The following is a 15,651-nucleotide window of genomic DNA, read 5'->3' on the forward strand; positions in this document are numbered from 1 at the left end:
TCCACATTTACTCAGCCATCCAAGCAGTTCATGAATCACACGTGTATATTGCTATATCGAATTGTTCTGTAAAATCCCTGGTGGAGCTGGAGGGCTTACAAGTAAGGACATGGATTTAAAGTACATAAGAAGGATCGTATGTCAAACGAGTGCAAGAACTAGCAGGATGCTATTTTGTGATGGTTCTTATAGCTGTCCTGTTTTTCATAGTAGGATATCCTGTACAGTCTACTCAGCTTCTGGTTTGGGGGTATTTTTTTTTTTTTTTTGAACAATGCGGTAACAATGGTTACGATGTGTGTCTGAGACCAACCCGAGCCACAGTGCTACCAGGTTTTTTTCATGTTTTACTCTTTTCCATTTGTTAAACTGAACCAAGAATGGACTCTGTTAAAAGGGAACTATATACTAGTGCGTTTTTTGTTGTTTATTTTTGTGTTTTATTCTGATGATCTCCTTTTCATATTCATGGTCTGACCATAGCTTTGAATGAGACACCCCCAAAAATTCATTCGCTTGAGAGGACAGCATCTTGTCACTGTCATTCAGGCTATTAACCAACATACCATTCTTTCCACAATTTTTGCCCTTTGATTTGGGACTGCGACAGTCCTGTCAAAGAAGAACACCTGTTTTCTGCTGTGGAGTTAAACTGTGTAGTCTCCATTCGGTACTTTTTATTAACTTTGGCTGGGAGACTTGCCTCCTGAACCCCTGCTGAGCAGAGTGGTACCCGATGACATCTACTGATGAGATCCCAGCTGATCCATGGCAGACTCCATGGCTACTAAACTCGACTAACAAGCCACTTATGACTTAAGCAGATGTTTCTCAAGTTTAGTCCAATGTAAACCTTATGGTCATCTCTAGTATGGAGCTCTTTTCTCTCTGCCCCACCTGAAAACATCCCATTCCAATTTTTATGTGTTTTTCCCCACTTCATAAACCAGTCTTCCCACAAAATATTCCATTAAATAAACATGCCTGTCGAAAAGCCTTAGTCATACCCTGTGCTCTCCGCCTGCATCCGCGAGATTTCCAAGCTGCGTGGCCGTGCACTCCAGCTTTCATAATTAAGAAAAACAAATAGGCAGCTGGTTTGATCGCGAGTCTTGAAATCCCAACGTACACGCTACAGTGACTGGGTTTTGAGGTAGCCAAAGATATGATTTGAGTGGATTCGCCTTCTAATGGCCTCTGTTTGCAGTTCTCACCAAGCATCTTGGGGCGATAGGCCCATATGCTTCATCTGAATTTACAGCCCAGTCCTGGCAGGCCCCCTTGGGAGTGGGGGTTTGGTTTGCCAAGAAATTGTTTCAAAAAGGGATGTTTTCATGGGTATTCTGGTGGGGTCCAGACAACAGTAGCCTGACATCAAAGGTAATCTTAAAAGGAGAACCTTCTCTCTGCCTCCTCTTTTTATATTCAGAAAGGTCATTTTTGAGCCAAGGGTGCCAAACAAGGCCTTTCCGGGAGGAGTTTACTGTTGTTATTTTTTCTCGAGATTACAATAACTTGCTTATCCACCAAACAGATTTAAGAACAATAAACAAATACAAAAGGAAAAGGAACATCTCATCATTAACAAAGACCTGCATTTGAAAGCATTTCATTTTCTGATTCCCTTGCATCTCATTCCAAGCAAAGCAGGAGCCCTACAGAGAGAGGGGAATCAAACTGATATGAAAATTATAAAAATAGTTGAGGGATGGCTTATACTCAGGATTTTATCATTAATGGGGAGAAGTAGGGCTTCAGTGCAAGTAGAGCAGTTTATATCTGCATATGTTGGAGGGTGTAATGGAGAAGAAACTTTACTTTTAGGTACTGAATGTCTACTATATTGAAATGGCCTAAATTACATTTTTTTTGTTTGTTTTCTTCTTTAAATCCACACCCTTTCTGATATGGATGTCTGGTTTGAAGGCAGCCCCCAGATATTTAGCTGTACATTAGATTCCAGCTAACTAGATCTAACCTTTGTAAATCGCGGTGAAGTAAACGGCCTACTTAAGGGCTATTTCAGAAGGCTGATTTTCTTATTTCTATGAGTCCTAGAATTGTTGTTTTTTTAAAAAAAATTTTCAAACTATGGATACAAAGCAGAGAGTAACCACAGATCACTGAAACTGCAATTTGGTGTAATTATATTCTCTCCCACTCCCTCATAGATTTAATGAAGGACTTTTAAGTACAATTTATCTTTGATAAATAGTCCCTCTGAACAGAATGTTTATTAGACTGACAGCAGAATGCACTCTGCTAGCTGTTTTCCTTGCCACTTATGACTCAGATGAATTTTAATAGGAGGAAAAAGCTTTTATTTGCACTGTAATTTCACTTAAGGATCATATCCCTCAGAAACTGGCAGTCACTTATATGTCTTGATTGTAAAACACACACCCAGGAGTAAAGAAACACGCAGAAGATGTTATCATTCATCCTGTCATACTGTCGCCATTCTACTCACGACTTGTGCTATCAAATCTTCTCTGTGAGTGTCTCATCTCCCCCCGCCCTCTCCCCCTCAAAAAAGTATTTTTTAAAAAACAAAACACCCTGCATTCATTTTAGGTAAATAGCCCATAGAGGTAAATAACTAACCTTATTTCACTTTTGTAACTGGTAGCTCTACCCTCCAAAAGACTTCATGATGCCCACTGGAGGCTTCGAATTACAGCCGCGTTTTGTATACAAAATGCTGCTGGCTGATACATGCGGTATCGAGGCTACCTGAGACAAATAATTTTGGTATGATTCCTAAAACCTCCAGGAGGTGGTTTCAGTTTCCTTAAGAGTATTTTTTTCACCATCTTGTTCTTGTTGGGTTGCCCTAAATTGCGGATCGGGTAGTATTATGTTCCAAGCAGTTGTTGTCATTGCTGTTTTGTTTTAAACCAAGTGGGCAACCTGGACCCTGCAGAAGTGGCACAACCCAGGGCAGTGGTGGGAACCTCCCTCCAGAAGGCACTTTTGGAAAACCTTACTGGCCAGTTCAGATTCCTTTTCTTCCAGGGGTCTTTTCCAGAGCTTCCATATTGTTGTCTATTGAAGTAGAAGTTAAATCTCCCATTAAATAGCAACCAATACCACTACCCACAATCACACAAACATGTGGTGTAGAAAACAAAAGCCACTTGTTCTAGGAGTGTGATGTTTAAGCGGAAGGTCTGATATCGTATCACCAAAATGCAAATGTGAATTAAAGGTGATATTCAGCCCAGAATGCACGTGATTGAAGCCTTTTGTTTAAATTATTGATGAACAGCAGTTCTCTCGCCTCTCTCTCGCTTCATGGTGAGACAGTAGTTTGGGACAGAAACCTGCTGCCATCTACTGGTTTTCGGCCTTCAGATTTACACGAACTCAGGTGGCCAAAATCAAAGCTGACTGAATAGTCCCTTTTAATTGGACAGAAGTTTTTCAGTGGGAAAGAGAAAAGGCTGGAAAATTTGGCCTATTTTTTCAAGAAAGACTGAATTTCTCGGTAGGGTTTACGAATTACCTGCAGCTTACTAACTCCCTTCTTCCATCTGTCTATGGCAGGGTTTTTTGCAGTAGTTCCGAAGAACAATTTAAGTACTCTGCGTTCAAATGTGTAAATGTCAATTTATATCAAAGTAGTATATGTTTTGCAGTTGCCCCAGTGTCAAGCACAATAAGTGAAAGAAGTTGTGAAATCCGCTTTAGCACAAATTCTTGAAGTGCTTCCAGATTTTAATTTTCTTTCTTTTTTGTGTGAAGTATAAATTGCAGATCTTAACCAAGCAGGCTGCTGAGCTGAACCGGTTCATGTTAGAAAAGGTAGCAGAGGACACGAGCAGTATTTTGAGATCCCCAATGCCTGGAGTTATGGTTGCAGTTTCTGTTCAGCCTGGAGATATGGTAAGATATGTCTTTTGCCAGTGAACTGGCAAAAGTCTCAAAATGTCATTCTCTGTGCGACCCCCTCTCCCCACTTGCCCTGCTTGTTCAAAAGTAAACATCAAGTTCATTGTTCTGTTTCATTTAATAACATCCCATTTGTTAAATTCAGATAGTTTAAGAATAAAATCGTGGCCCTTATTTACCTAACTTTGTTTGCTTAAACCATCCTGATTGAAAACACCTTTGGGGTGGAGAAGAAACATTTTGTCACTAGGATTAGGCCTAAATTTATTTGCTCAATTGTCATTAGGGAAAATTTGCCCTTTTGTGGCCAAGTGTTTTTCAAAACATTGTCATATAGTGTCACGATAGCTTTGTGTGAATGAAACGTCACTGAAGGGAGAATCATGCTGAGAAATAAATCTATCAGGGCGGCGAGGTCTTTCTCTTGGGGCGAGGAATAACTATTTAATTGGGAAGAATCAGAGGGAAAACTTCATTGCCCTATGCAGGATCAAAAAAAGTGCATATTGCAAGAACTTGAGATTTTTAAAATTAGGGTGACATTTCTAAATTCTTCTGTTTGGTTACATGGAGCATGGCCTGCAGTAGACTTTTCTTTTATTTAAAGACTTTATTTAAAACTTATTTTAGGCAAACTGTGAAAAACCTATAGTGGTTGATAGATCCTCCTAACACTATATTTTAAATTCTCTCTTTGGAAATTCCTCTTTATTGAGTCTAAGAGGAGAGTAAAAAGAGTGTCAGTAACCTGAGAACTAGATAAAATTGTTTTTTTGTAACCACAGCAGACTGGAGTAGGGATTTTGAAAAGGAACATAACTATTTGGAGTGACTGTTTTGAGTTACATTTTCTGTTTCAATTGTGTCTTTCAAAGATGCCCTCTTTGAAGTTTGCATGCTTTAATTTATTCTTTTTTCATAGTGAGATATGAAACCCCAGTTTTTCTGAGAGGGCAGTAGTAAATATCAGGTGAGCCAGCGCCCTAGAATTGTGCATTTTGGAAAGCAAGCTTTGCTCTCCTAGGCAGCTACTCATATACTAAAGTCTTAATGTACCAAAAAACCCACAAAAACCCAAAATCCTAAATATTTAGGATCAGTGATGAAAAATGTAAATTGGGTCTGTGGGGGAAAAAAAAAGAAGCTTGACTGGCATTTCCTGGTATTGCCAAAGAAGACTCAGGAGGAGGCTAGATTCTTTTCTGGGCCACTAAGAAATCCCCCTTCAAGTCATAGACCTCCCCGCCAATACGGAAAGAGCACAAATTGATTAATAATGTTGAGATTTTTTTTTTTTTTGCTGAGGACATCGGCTGACAAAAGCCTTTGAACAGCATAATCTGTGTTCTCCAACCTGACCTGTCAGTGCTAATTGTTTTGGCTTTAATTATCAAAATACACTTGTGCTGTTAAAGGGGGTTTAACTTAAATCCGTCTTTTTCCAGGATGAGGGTCAGAAACTGAAGGAGAAAGATGAAGTAGTATCAGCTATCTGTGCTGAATAAGCGGTGGAGTGTGGAGTTCAGATTACATGCTTTAGCTGTCTGTCAGTACTAGCTTCACCAACTCCTGCTCCCAGAGGAGCAGTGTGAGCTAGCTGGAAATTACAGATCTCTGAGAGAGGCAGCCGTTCCTCCCCCCCACCCCAGCACTTTTTTTGTGGTCTGATTTCCAGACTGAGTAAAATAGGTTTAAGTAGTCCTTATAGTTCCCATTTTACTAGTTAGTAATTAAATGGTGTGTGAAAACAATATGGCCGGAAAAGGAGAACAATGAGATATCCCTGATCTTGGATTTGTCAGGTATTCAATTTAAAAAAAAAACAACCCCCAAAAACCACCCAGAATCTTAAATATGGGTTTCCAGTATATTGGTTTAAAACCGGGAATCTGTTGACCACTGTTGTAGAAGTTAATCAAGGAATATGCCTTTGAATCAAATGGAGCTACCGTTTCCAAGAGTTCTTGCTAGAACTCAGAGCCAGAGCATGGTTAGTCCACCATCAGAGCTGACTTTACAAGTGGGAAGAAATTTTGAATGAAATACCTCATAATCTCTCTGCCAGTCACCACACTTACCAGTTCTGTTTGGGTTTAGCACTCGGGTCAGTCAGGTAAAAGCATATGTTTGCTTTTGTTCTCCTCTTCCACTCCTAAAGCCAACTCTGGTCTTTGTTCCAATTCCTTTCACACTGTGTACCTTTGTGTTTGGATAAAACATTGTTCTCTTTTGAGTTGATGTTTGTGAAAAATGTTCTGGACCGCTAATGCCTGAGAGAATGAGAGCTGAGATTTTTAACCATTTCTGTCTCATAGCTCATTACGGGTAGGGAACGTGACTGCTAATTTTCTTGTATTGTACTCTCCCAAGTGCTTAGAACAGTGTTCTGCATATAAACGCCTAATGAATACCATTGAGTGCTAATCAGTTTTCTGTTGATTCCTCCCCAAATAACAGAAATGCTAGAAATCCACCTTCCAGGGCCTTGTTTGAAAGCATCCTAGGAAAGTGGCTAATTGAACCACTAAGAGTGTTGTTCAAGGCGCCACGTCATTTATGCAGCAGGCAGTTTGTTTTCTTCCTTTTTCCCTTCATCATACAAATCTCCTTTGCTTTTCCTCCAGTTAACTCAGTCAAGTCACAGGCAAACTCCAGATAATCTGGAAGTCTTCTGGATTTCTCTTAAAATTTATGCCTCTCCTTTTCCATCCATTTGTACTCAATGGACAATAGCAACAGGTTAGTTTGGTGGAGAATGGGCCGTGGGGGTGGGGGGCAGGGAAAGTCAGAACGGAGCAACAGGGTATCTGTGAAAAACAAAATGAAGAGTCTTCTTTGGAGTGTCAGAAGCACACTTTCAATACGGTGATTATCCTCAAACACAATTACGTACAGAGCATAAAAGGGAAACCTGAATGCAAAAACCAACACTTTGTTTTGATCAGGGACAGTTATTAGAAGAGACCAAATGTGATTCTCAAGAGGTAATCCCTCCCCTCTTTCCTGCCTCTCAGGTCTAGTTGAGGCTTCTAGCATTAAAAATCCTGTGACTAAAGTTGTTTGAAAGGCATTTCAATAGAACAAAGAAGTTCATATATGGTTAAAAAAGTGCTTCCACTTTTCCACGCACTGTCGGTCCACTGACGTATGTTATTTAATCGACCAGTGAATGCATTTCTAAAAATCTTATTGCATTTTCATTTCTTTCTCCATGTAGCTTGCGAGCTTTGTGTTGTGGATGCATGCATTTATTTAGACCAACTGGGAACAGGTAGCATTAACAAACCAGATAGATGCTGCTTAGTAAACAGATAGATTGGTCTTCTTAGATGATCACAATAAAAAATGAATGTAATTTTCATTCACAAGAAAAGGACTTTGGATTAAATGGTAAGTCATCATATGGATTTGAGTTTTATCCACACCCAAGAGAAAATGAAAAAAAATCTTTGCAGTGACTGATTTTGACTTCTTTTTAAAATGACAATTTTTCCCATAAATTCAGTACTAATATAAAGTAGAAACTGCTGCTAATCAAAACTAACATTTTTTGCAACACACTTTTTCTCATATCTTTTTCTTAGTCATTGTGGGGCCTTTTTAAAAAATGGTTCCACCTAAGAGTCGAGATCTGTAAATTATCAAAGTTCTTGGAAATGATCACTTTTTACACGTAGTGTCATTTACCATCTATAGATGTCTTGTGCAATGAAAAATCCCAAATTTTAGTTGATTTTAAAATGTGAATGTGAATTTCTAAAATGTTAAAGTGCACCTGGCAATTTTCACTGTTGACCTTAACCTTCATTTCCAATTGTATTTTCGACTTTAAAATTTTGCATTGGAAATGCTCATTTTGTTAAACAATATACCCTGGAAAGTCTCCTTTCTAGCAGAGACATGATTCTATTATTTTTCTCTAAAGGGGCGGGGGAGAAAATATAACAGGATGGAAAAAGTTACCTGTTGCTTTTCATCCTAACTACAATCATTGCAAATTTTCTATTCTGGGTTAGCTCTAAACATTCATAAGGATTGATATCATGGTGAGATGGGGGGAAAAATCAGTTTAAGAAAACTGACCTTTAATGTTTATGAAATTCACTTAAGGACATTGCCTGTAAATAGAATTGCATTGATCATTGCTTCAAACTATTAAAGCATACATGAGATCATACTAGATTGAAGTACGCACATGGAAAAAATGAATAGCCATGTATTGGGAGTAAGTTGGTAGACGGAAATAGACCCTTGTTTTGGTGGTTTTTTTCTCTTTCCTGTATGATTCCTTCAAAGGCAGCATTCCTACTCTTATCGACGGTCACATTTAAGTGGGAAACACCCGTTACATGTTTTGAAGTTGTTCCCATTGTTTTTCATTAAATAATCATTTAATTTGGTGTATGTCAGATTTTAACGAAAAAAGCAGATTGACTTGGGGAATTAATATTTGAAGGTGATAGGATTAACCTAGAACCATCAGTAGTTCAACCATCAATTTGGATAGTAGTTGATTGGTGTTTGAGAGATATTTGTTGTTTTTGCAACATCAATTTGATCCCAGATCTATCTGTTAGGAAGATTTTTACCTTGCCCTGCCAGATGAATCAATTCAGTCATCTACTTCCTTTAATTCTTAGTTCCTAATTTCTATGACTAATCTGGCTAGAGTAATTTGGGTTTTGATCATATTGAATAAACTGTGTGAACTCCTTTTTAAAACCATTTATTTTCAGGAATACTTTTTAACAAGACACACCTGCTGGTGAGAACATTCCACATTCATTTGCATTCTTAGTATTTCATTTTGATTGTATTTTAGTGTGGCATTCATGGTCACTGTCCTTAAACTTTGCACTGTGATTCCAGGTGAAATTGTCCAAGTCACACATCCTGCTCAGTGGCCTTAGAGAATACCAGTGTTTGCATTTTTTTTTTTTAAGGCAAAGGAGGTTCTGGCTTGTAGGGTGTGTCTCTTGTTTTTTTGTCAGTCTTTGAACCAGTTTCAACATCCTTAATGTATAAAATAGCTTTTGTCTTCTCAACATAGTACGAGAGCTCTGTTTTGCTGAAAGGCTTTGCTGCCCAGGATCTTTCACCAAAGTGGTTTCTAAAAGATCGTGACACCAAACGGTGCCTTCGAAGGAGCTGTATAGCTTTCACCGCTCGTTTCGAATTTTGTGCTTGGAAACAAAAGGACTCCACCAGCACAGAATAACTTTCTAATGACTCGAGGTATTTCACGCACAGAGGGCTGTGATGCGAGGCTGGCTGCTTCTCCCTTAAATTGAACGTGAGAAGCTCTCCTTGCCTGTTGCAGGATTCCAGCAGGTCAGAGTTAGGTGAAAATGGAGCCTGAGGGTGGGCCCAAGAAATGTGTTTTAATGGACTGATTTGGGGCAGGACTGCGGGATGATGCCGAGCCACCTTGGGCAAGGCCAATTCGTTCAGGAAGCATGTAAAAACTGTGTAGTAAACAGAAGGAGAAGACCTAGTTATTAACAATAATAATAATAAAAATAATTGTGGTATTTAAGCACTTACTAACACGCCAGGCACTGTACTAAGCGCTGGGGTGGATGTGAGCAAGTCGGTTTAGATACAGTCCCTTGACCCACAGGGGACTCACAGCGTTAATCCCCATTTTACAGATGAGGTAAAGTGACTTGCCCAAGGTCACAGAGCAGACAAGTGGTGAAGCCGGTATTAGAACCCATAACCTTCTGACTCCCAGGCCTGTGCTCTATCCACTACGCCGTGCTTTTCTCCATGCATGTTAGCCTGCCCCATTTCTTTCACAATCTGATGATCTTCATTGTCGTTTTAGAACTGGCAGGTCTCCGGCAGTCTTGCCTCCTCCTAGCCGTGAATATGCTGGGATGTAAATCCATGTTGCTTCTTTGGGAGATATCAGAGGAGATGTATCAGCCGGTCTGCCGGGCTGAGAAGGAAGTTATTCAAAACAGGATCGAGCAGGGCCTTTTAACCAAATCCGAGATGACTGTTTCCTTGTGGCTGTAAACGGCGTCTTTCTTCAGATCTCAGGGTCTTAAAAATGCATTGCATTCAGGCACCTGGGTTCTAAATGGAACATCTCAAAAAATGGAATGGAAGGATTTTCACTTTTGCAGACGAAGCAGCAGGGTTGATATCGATCCGTCGTTTTAGGGAGCCCCAGCGCTCCAGAAGGTGAGACCGTGGAAGGCCCCACTGGCCCCGGAGCCTTCTGTCTAATTTGGCAGAAAAACACAGAATGTAGGACAACAAAAGAAGGCTCCTTTTCCCTGAAAAACATAATCTCCTTCCTCCTCCTCACCCTGCTTTCCCAAAAAGGGGGCTTAATTTTTCAGCTGCACACAGTGATTTGGTGCTCACTCTTGCATTGAAACAGTTGCCGTCTGAACAGGCAGGAAACAGTTTTCTTTTAATTGCTGAAATCATTCGGAAGTGTTTCATGCCCCGCTTCTATACAGCAGATGCTGAGCATTAATTGGCCTGTGTAGGACTGACCCAGGGTTCCTTGCAGCGGGCCCCATTTTAGGCAGAGGGTTTAAATAGCTTATTTATTATTTTGTATGATCTGGCATACGTTATGTGTGCCTGCACGTGTTGTAATTCAGGGGCCGCGGTTTCTAATGTCATGTGGGTTTCAAAACGTGAGTTTCTCTGGTAATGTACTAGCAGCAGGTAAGCTCAAAATATCATCCATCAGGAGCTAATTTTTTATCCAGATACTCCAATGACTGATGAACCTGTCTTTTGTATGAATGTTTAGCACAGTAGAAAGCCATATGCCCCTGGCACGGTTTCCTGTGCGTTCTTTACAGTTGCTAGAGAGTCAGTTTGAAAAAAAAAAAACAGGAAAAAAAAAAGAAATCCTGCCGCATTTACATCCTCCTTTGCCTTTTCCACATTTAGCAGATCACACCTTCTGAAACAGCTCTTGTTTTCAACAACGAAACGGGGCCGGGTCTTTCCAAAAGGAAATCTGAATCCCGTAATCATCTTCTTGATCAGAAATATTACTGCCCGGGCTTAATAGGGAACCTTGTTATGTTTCTCCCCGTCTGTTCCAAACAGACCTTAGCCCATTAGAAGGTCCTCCCTTGTGTGGGAAGACCACAGCTGTTACTGTAAATCTCATCCAGTAACTGTATCACCCCCATTTTGTGGCTCTGAAGGATGAAATTGAGAAATGGAATACTGTGCAGTCATCCTTTACCTCTCCAATTTTAGATCTTTGCCATCATTTTCATGCCTTTATTCCAAATCAAATAACATTAGTGAGCACCACCATCTTCCGATAAACATCTGGTATTGAAGGCAGCTTTGCAGTCTCTCCATTTTCTGTTTCCTCCTCTTTGTGGCCGGGTTGTGGCCAGACTTTTTCTTCACCCCCCTCTCCTCACTCTCTTTCTCTCTCTCTCCTGGCACACTCTTTGGGTCTGCTCCCGGACCCTCCTCCTGGTCAGCAGCTTGAAAAGAGTGGTTCGTTGTGAGAGCAGCCCCTTCTCCCAGGATTGTGCGGTGGGGACACATGCGCTCTGGCTGAGTCCTCAAACAATCTGCTAAGATTTCTGGCCCGACAGTCTTGGGGAGAGAAATGGCAAAACTTCAGCCGGAGGCTTTCATGGGTGGTTTGGAGGTGGGGAATTGGTGGTTGGTAGGGGGAGGAGGGTGGTGGAGGGAGAAGTGTCAGAATCATTAGCACAACAAAGCAAACTATAAGCTTGAAGATAAAAGTCTCTGGGGAGAAAGTCCTCTGAAAATAAATGGGACTTGATAGATTTCCATATCATTTATAACTTCCCTTAATTACACTTGGAAGACTTGCCAGTAAAACTGGAAAATTGGCAGCCTATATCCATTATAGTAATTTTGCCGACCATGGCAAGCAGCTGGCTTGACTGGATTTTATTTCCCATCACTCACAATTAATCATCAGCTGGAGATGTCTGAAACTCTTCAGAATGTAGCAATACTGTGTGACAGTCGAGCCTCCTTAAAATGCTAAAATCTGCGCTGAGTAAATGGGCTGAGTCTTCCTTCAAGCTAACTCATTTTGGTGCAAGGCAGGCTGCTGCTGCTGCTGCTGCTGCTGCTCCTTAATGAGTGCCACTTTGAAAATCGGATGCGAACGTGAACCCTGACCCCGTGTCAAAGGAGCGGACGCAGCGAGCTGGATGAAAGATAGAGGATTCAGACCTGCAAACTTTACACCAATTAGAAGGAGCGGAGAAATACATCAGTGCCGATTGGGTTTATCAAAAAGACTTGAGGGGCTTGTGACCATTTTGTAAACCTAACACTGAAGACATCCTGTCACAAGCATTAAGTCTTTATCAGATGATTCACAAAAGTGTTCGAGGAGTGCACTTACCCGCAAAGATCCTTCACATCCTCAGATGTGAGTTGCCTTATTGTACCTCTGAATTTTAAAGAGCCATCTCTGCAAGCACAATGAACCCCCAGATCCCTTCTGAGCACAGAACAGAAATACTTGAGGGCGCCGACTATTCAAGTTCCACTTCCAACACCACTCACCAGGCGTCCGTTTGAAAGGACCGGGGAGGGGAGCGCTCGTTGGAGAGTTGTCATCTTTACGAAAGATTAAACACCGGAGAAGAATGTACTGCCGCTAGATTCCAGCGCCGGGAAGTTGGAGCGTCGCCGGGGCCAACTGAAATTGCACGTCAGCGTTGCCGGGGCCACTGGCAAAGCACCACGTTGAACAGGGCCATCGGAGGGAAACCGGATTTGACCCTAGTCATTTTCGTGTTCATTTTAGCAGAGGCCGTCGGTCTCTCTGTCACTTTCTAGCGAGTGGGCCTGGATGGAAAAGATGCCCTTTTCTTCACTTTAGCACGTTCCCCTGGAGCAATCGGTTTGAAACTAGCTTAGATTTGCTCAGGATCGTTCCCGGGCTTCATGTGGAAAGGTATGAAACGTAAAGCGTTTACGCCCGGGGTGTCCCAGGGCGTTGTTTTACAGGGTTTGAGAGGGACAGCTCAGTAGAAGAAAGATTCATCTCTTAATAAGTGAGGAAGAAAGGAGAGCTAAAAATCACAAGGATTTTCACAAACAGGCTACCTCCGCTGAGCAGGGAAAGAGCTACGCACAATGATACCGGAAAAGAAATTGGAAAAGGCCCAAAAGAGTGAAAGGGAAAGTAAAGAGATCCAAATGTGTAATTCTAGGATTCACTGCTCTGCTGAACAGGGAAGGAGACAAAAAAAAGAGTCGAACGGAAGAATTGGGATTCAGCTTGGAGGCACCGCGATGCATTCCCTAAATAAATTTCACATTGTCACCGACTCAACGGATGTTTTAACTTTGGTCTTTTTTCCCTCCCGTGACTACCCAAAGGCAAACCTTTGCTTTCCTTTTTCTTCACTCTTTTTTCTTCACTGTTTTTCACTCTTTTTTTAATCGCCCACCTTGCAAGCAACCACGCTCCAATGGGAAGAACGATCAGTTGGGAGAGACCACATTCCAAAGATTCCTTGTCCTCTCTCCCGCTGCCTCCCACGGAGAACCTCTACTGGGCTCGGATCCTACAGGCCTCTGCCTCTCTCCCGGAGCCCAGGGAGGGGATCAGCCCTGGGACTCTCCAGGCTGCCACACTCCGGGTTTGGTCATGTTGGCATTATTTTTAGGACTGTTTCTTGTGCTTGCCCAAAGCCCTGAAATTTCTCCGACTCACCTCCCTGAAAAGTGAATTTTTTTTTTTTTAAATCCTCATTTTGCTGCTCAGTGAATATTCCTGTCCCGGAGGGAGGGGGAGGTGCCCTAGGGTGGGGTTGGTAAAGACAGTGCTGTGGGAAGATAGGCTCAGCAACTAAAGAGGTAGAGGGAAGAAGAATGTGGAGAGGAAGGGAGAGAGAGGTTTGAGGTGGAGTAGCAGAAACGGCAGTTGCGTGCTCCAGCAGACAAGAGCAAGGCGGCGGGAAGGGAAGAGGGGTAACAGTTGCTATTGGGAGCAAAATTGCCTGAAACGAGCATGGCATATCCGATTGGAAATCCACCTCGATGCAACCTAGTCATTAAAACTCCCTGGTGGAAGTTTTACAGCTTACCTTTGGGTGTGAATATGATTTCAAGCTTGAGGTATGATTGCCATAATCATAATGGTATTCAGAACTTGGTACTGGGTGATGTTACTTTTCCGGTAAGGTGGGGTTTCCTGCCGTTCACTTCTGACTAGCTCTGGGGGTTTCTGCCTGTTCGGAGGATCCAGCACTGTCTTTACCAACCCCACCCTAGGGCACCTCCCCCCACCTCCAGGACAGGAATATTCACTGAGCAGCAAAATGAGGAATCTCTTTTTTTAAGGATCCCTCTAGACTGGAAGCTCATTATGGGCAGGGAACATGTCTGCTAATTTTGTTATATTGTCCTCTCCCAAGCGCCTAGTACAGGGCTCTGTTCCCTGGCTCCCTCCCAGGCCCTCCTCCTCTCCCTGCTTCAGATCAAACACTTGCCTCTGCGCTGCCTTGATGCCCACCCCTCTGCCTGAATGGTGAAGAACCACAGAATTCAGGGCCTGTGGAAAAGTGAACCAGAAGGATTAGCAGGTGGCCGCGGTGCCCGACCTGTGGCCCAGAACGCAAGCTTGGGATCTCACCTTCTCTCACAGTTTTGTGCCAGAAACCAAATTCAGCACCTGAATGGTGAAGGAAAGGGAGATGGCACCAGCTTCCCAGCACTGAGGTTGCCAGTGAGACAGCTTGTACTCCAGAGGGAAGGGAGGGGGTGGGGAACTGTCAGGGGCTGGAGGGGGATGTTTTAGGCTCGGGTTTTCATCGGGGGATTCCAGGGAAGCACCTGTTCTGGGCACTTCCATAGGCAGCCAACAAGCCCAATCTCAGGAGAGTGAGTGTGGAATGGGGCTCCAGACAGCAACAGGTCTGAAGTCCTAGAGGCCCCCGTGGCTAGTTCTGCAGGGCCTTCTCTTGATTTTGGTGAGGGGGAAAATCCATCCACCTGCTTGCTACGCCCACTTGCTACCCATCATTAAGGGGGGGCCCAGGGTGGTGGGGAGAGAGTGGAGTGGCATTTAGTCTGATCCACTGTGGGATGGAAGTTGTTCACCCCCAGTAAGCGACTAATGAACCCAGCTGGGGCCTGAAAAGAAGAAGAAAAAGAATCCGAAGAAAGAAGCATCTGTCATGGACCAGTGTTGATTTCCTGGCGGAAATGTCGGTGGTTTTCTCTGATCCATTTTTCTTTAGGGGAGAGCACCTTCACTGAGCACTCTGAGTTCAGTACTGGCGGGCACCAGTCAGGAAGGAGTGCCTGCTTGTCCATTGCTGGCCTTTTGGGTCAAACTCCAGATCCGTGTTCTCCAGTTGAATGCTAGGCAATTTCTGGCTCCTGATTCATGTTTAGCCTATGTAGATCTAGGCCAGGGAGGCAGAGTGGAGCGTCCATAACCCCGGATACAGAAATGACGATGAGCCTTAATGATGTCAGAGCAAATGGGTCTTCTCCTCCTCCCTCAAAGCCAAACAGCTCTGAAAGCTCAGTTGAGGTTTTTGACTTTTCGTGGCGGTGTCATTGGCGAAGGTGTGGGCAGCGAGCCTCGAGAATCTTTGACAAAGAGCTTTGTTCTCTAGGAAGAAGATTGCAACGTTGAACGTTGTAAAGATCATCTCATTTTGGACTTTAATTTCTCCAGGTGTCCGAAGGTCAGGAAATCTGTGTGATTGAAGCCATGAAAATGCAGAACAGCATGGCCGCTGGTAAATCGGGCAAGGTAAG

The 15,651-nt window shown here is 42.7% G+C and overlaps 1 protein-coding gene across 4 annotated transcripts in view; it reads left to right on the forward strand.

Moving 5' to 3' along the window:
* Positions 1-15,651, forward strand: part of PCCA (propionyl-CoA carboxylase subunit alpha) — a 323,266-nt gene that overhangs the window by 304,475 nt on the left and 3,140 nt on the right. For 3 of the 4 annotated variants that reach the window (XM_029073673.2, XM_029073672.2, XM_029073675.1), the window contains 2 exons: positions 3,745-3,885; positions 15,569-15,646. In XM_029073673.2, coding sequence (XP_028929506.1) covers positions 3,745-3,885; positions 15,569-15,646 — 219 coding nt within the window. The remainder of the gene's footprint in view (positions 1-3,744; positions 3,886-15,568; positions 15,647-15,651) is intronic. The other variant, XM_029073674.2, reaches the window with a different exon arrangement.

This window comes from Ornithorhynchus anatinus, chromosome 10 (genome assembly GCF_004115215.2).
Source record: "Ornithorhynchus anatinus isolate Pmale09 chromosome 10, mOrnAna1.pri.v4, whole genome shotgun sequence".
Classification (NCBI taxonomy): Eukaryota; Metazoa; Chordata; class Mammalia; order Monotremata; family Ornithorhynchidae; genus Ornithorhynchus; species Ornithorhynchus anatinus.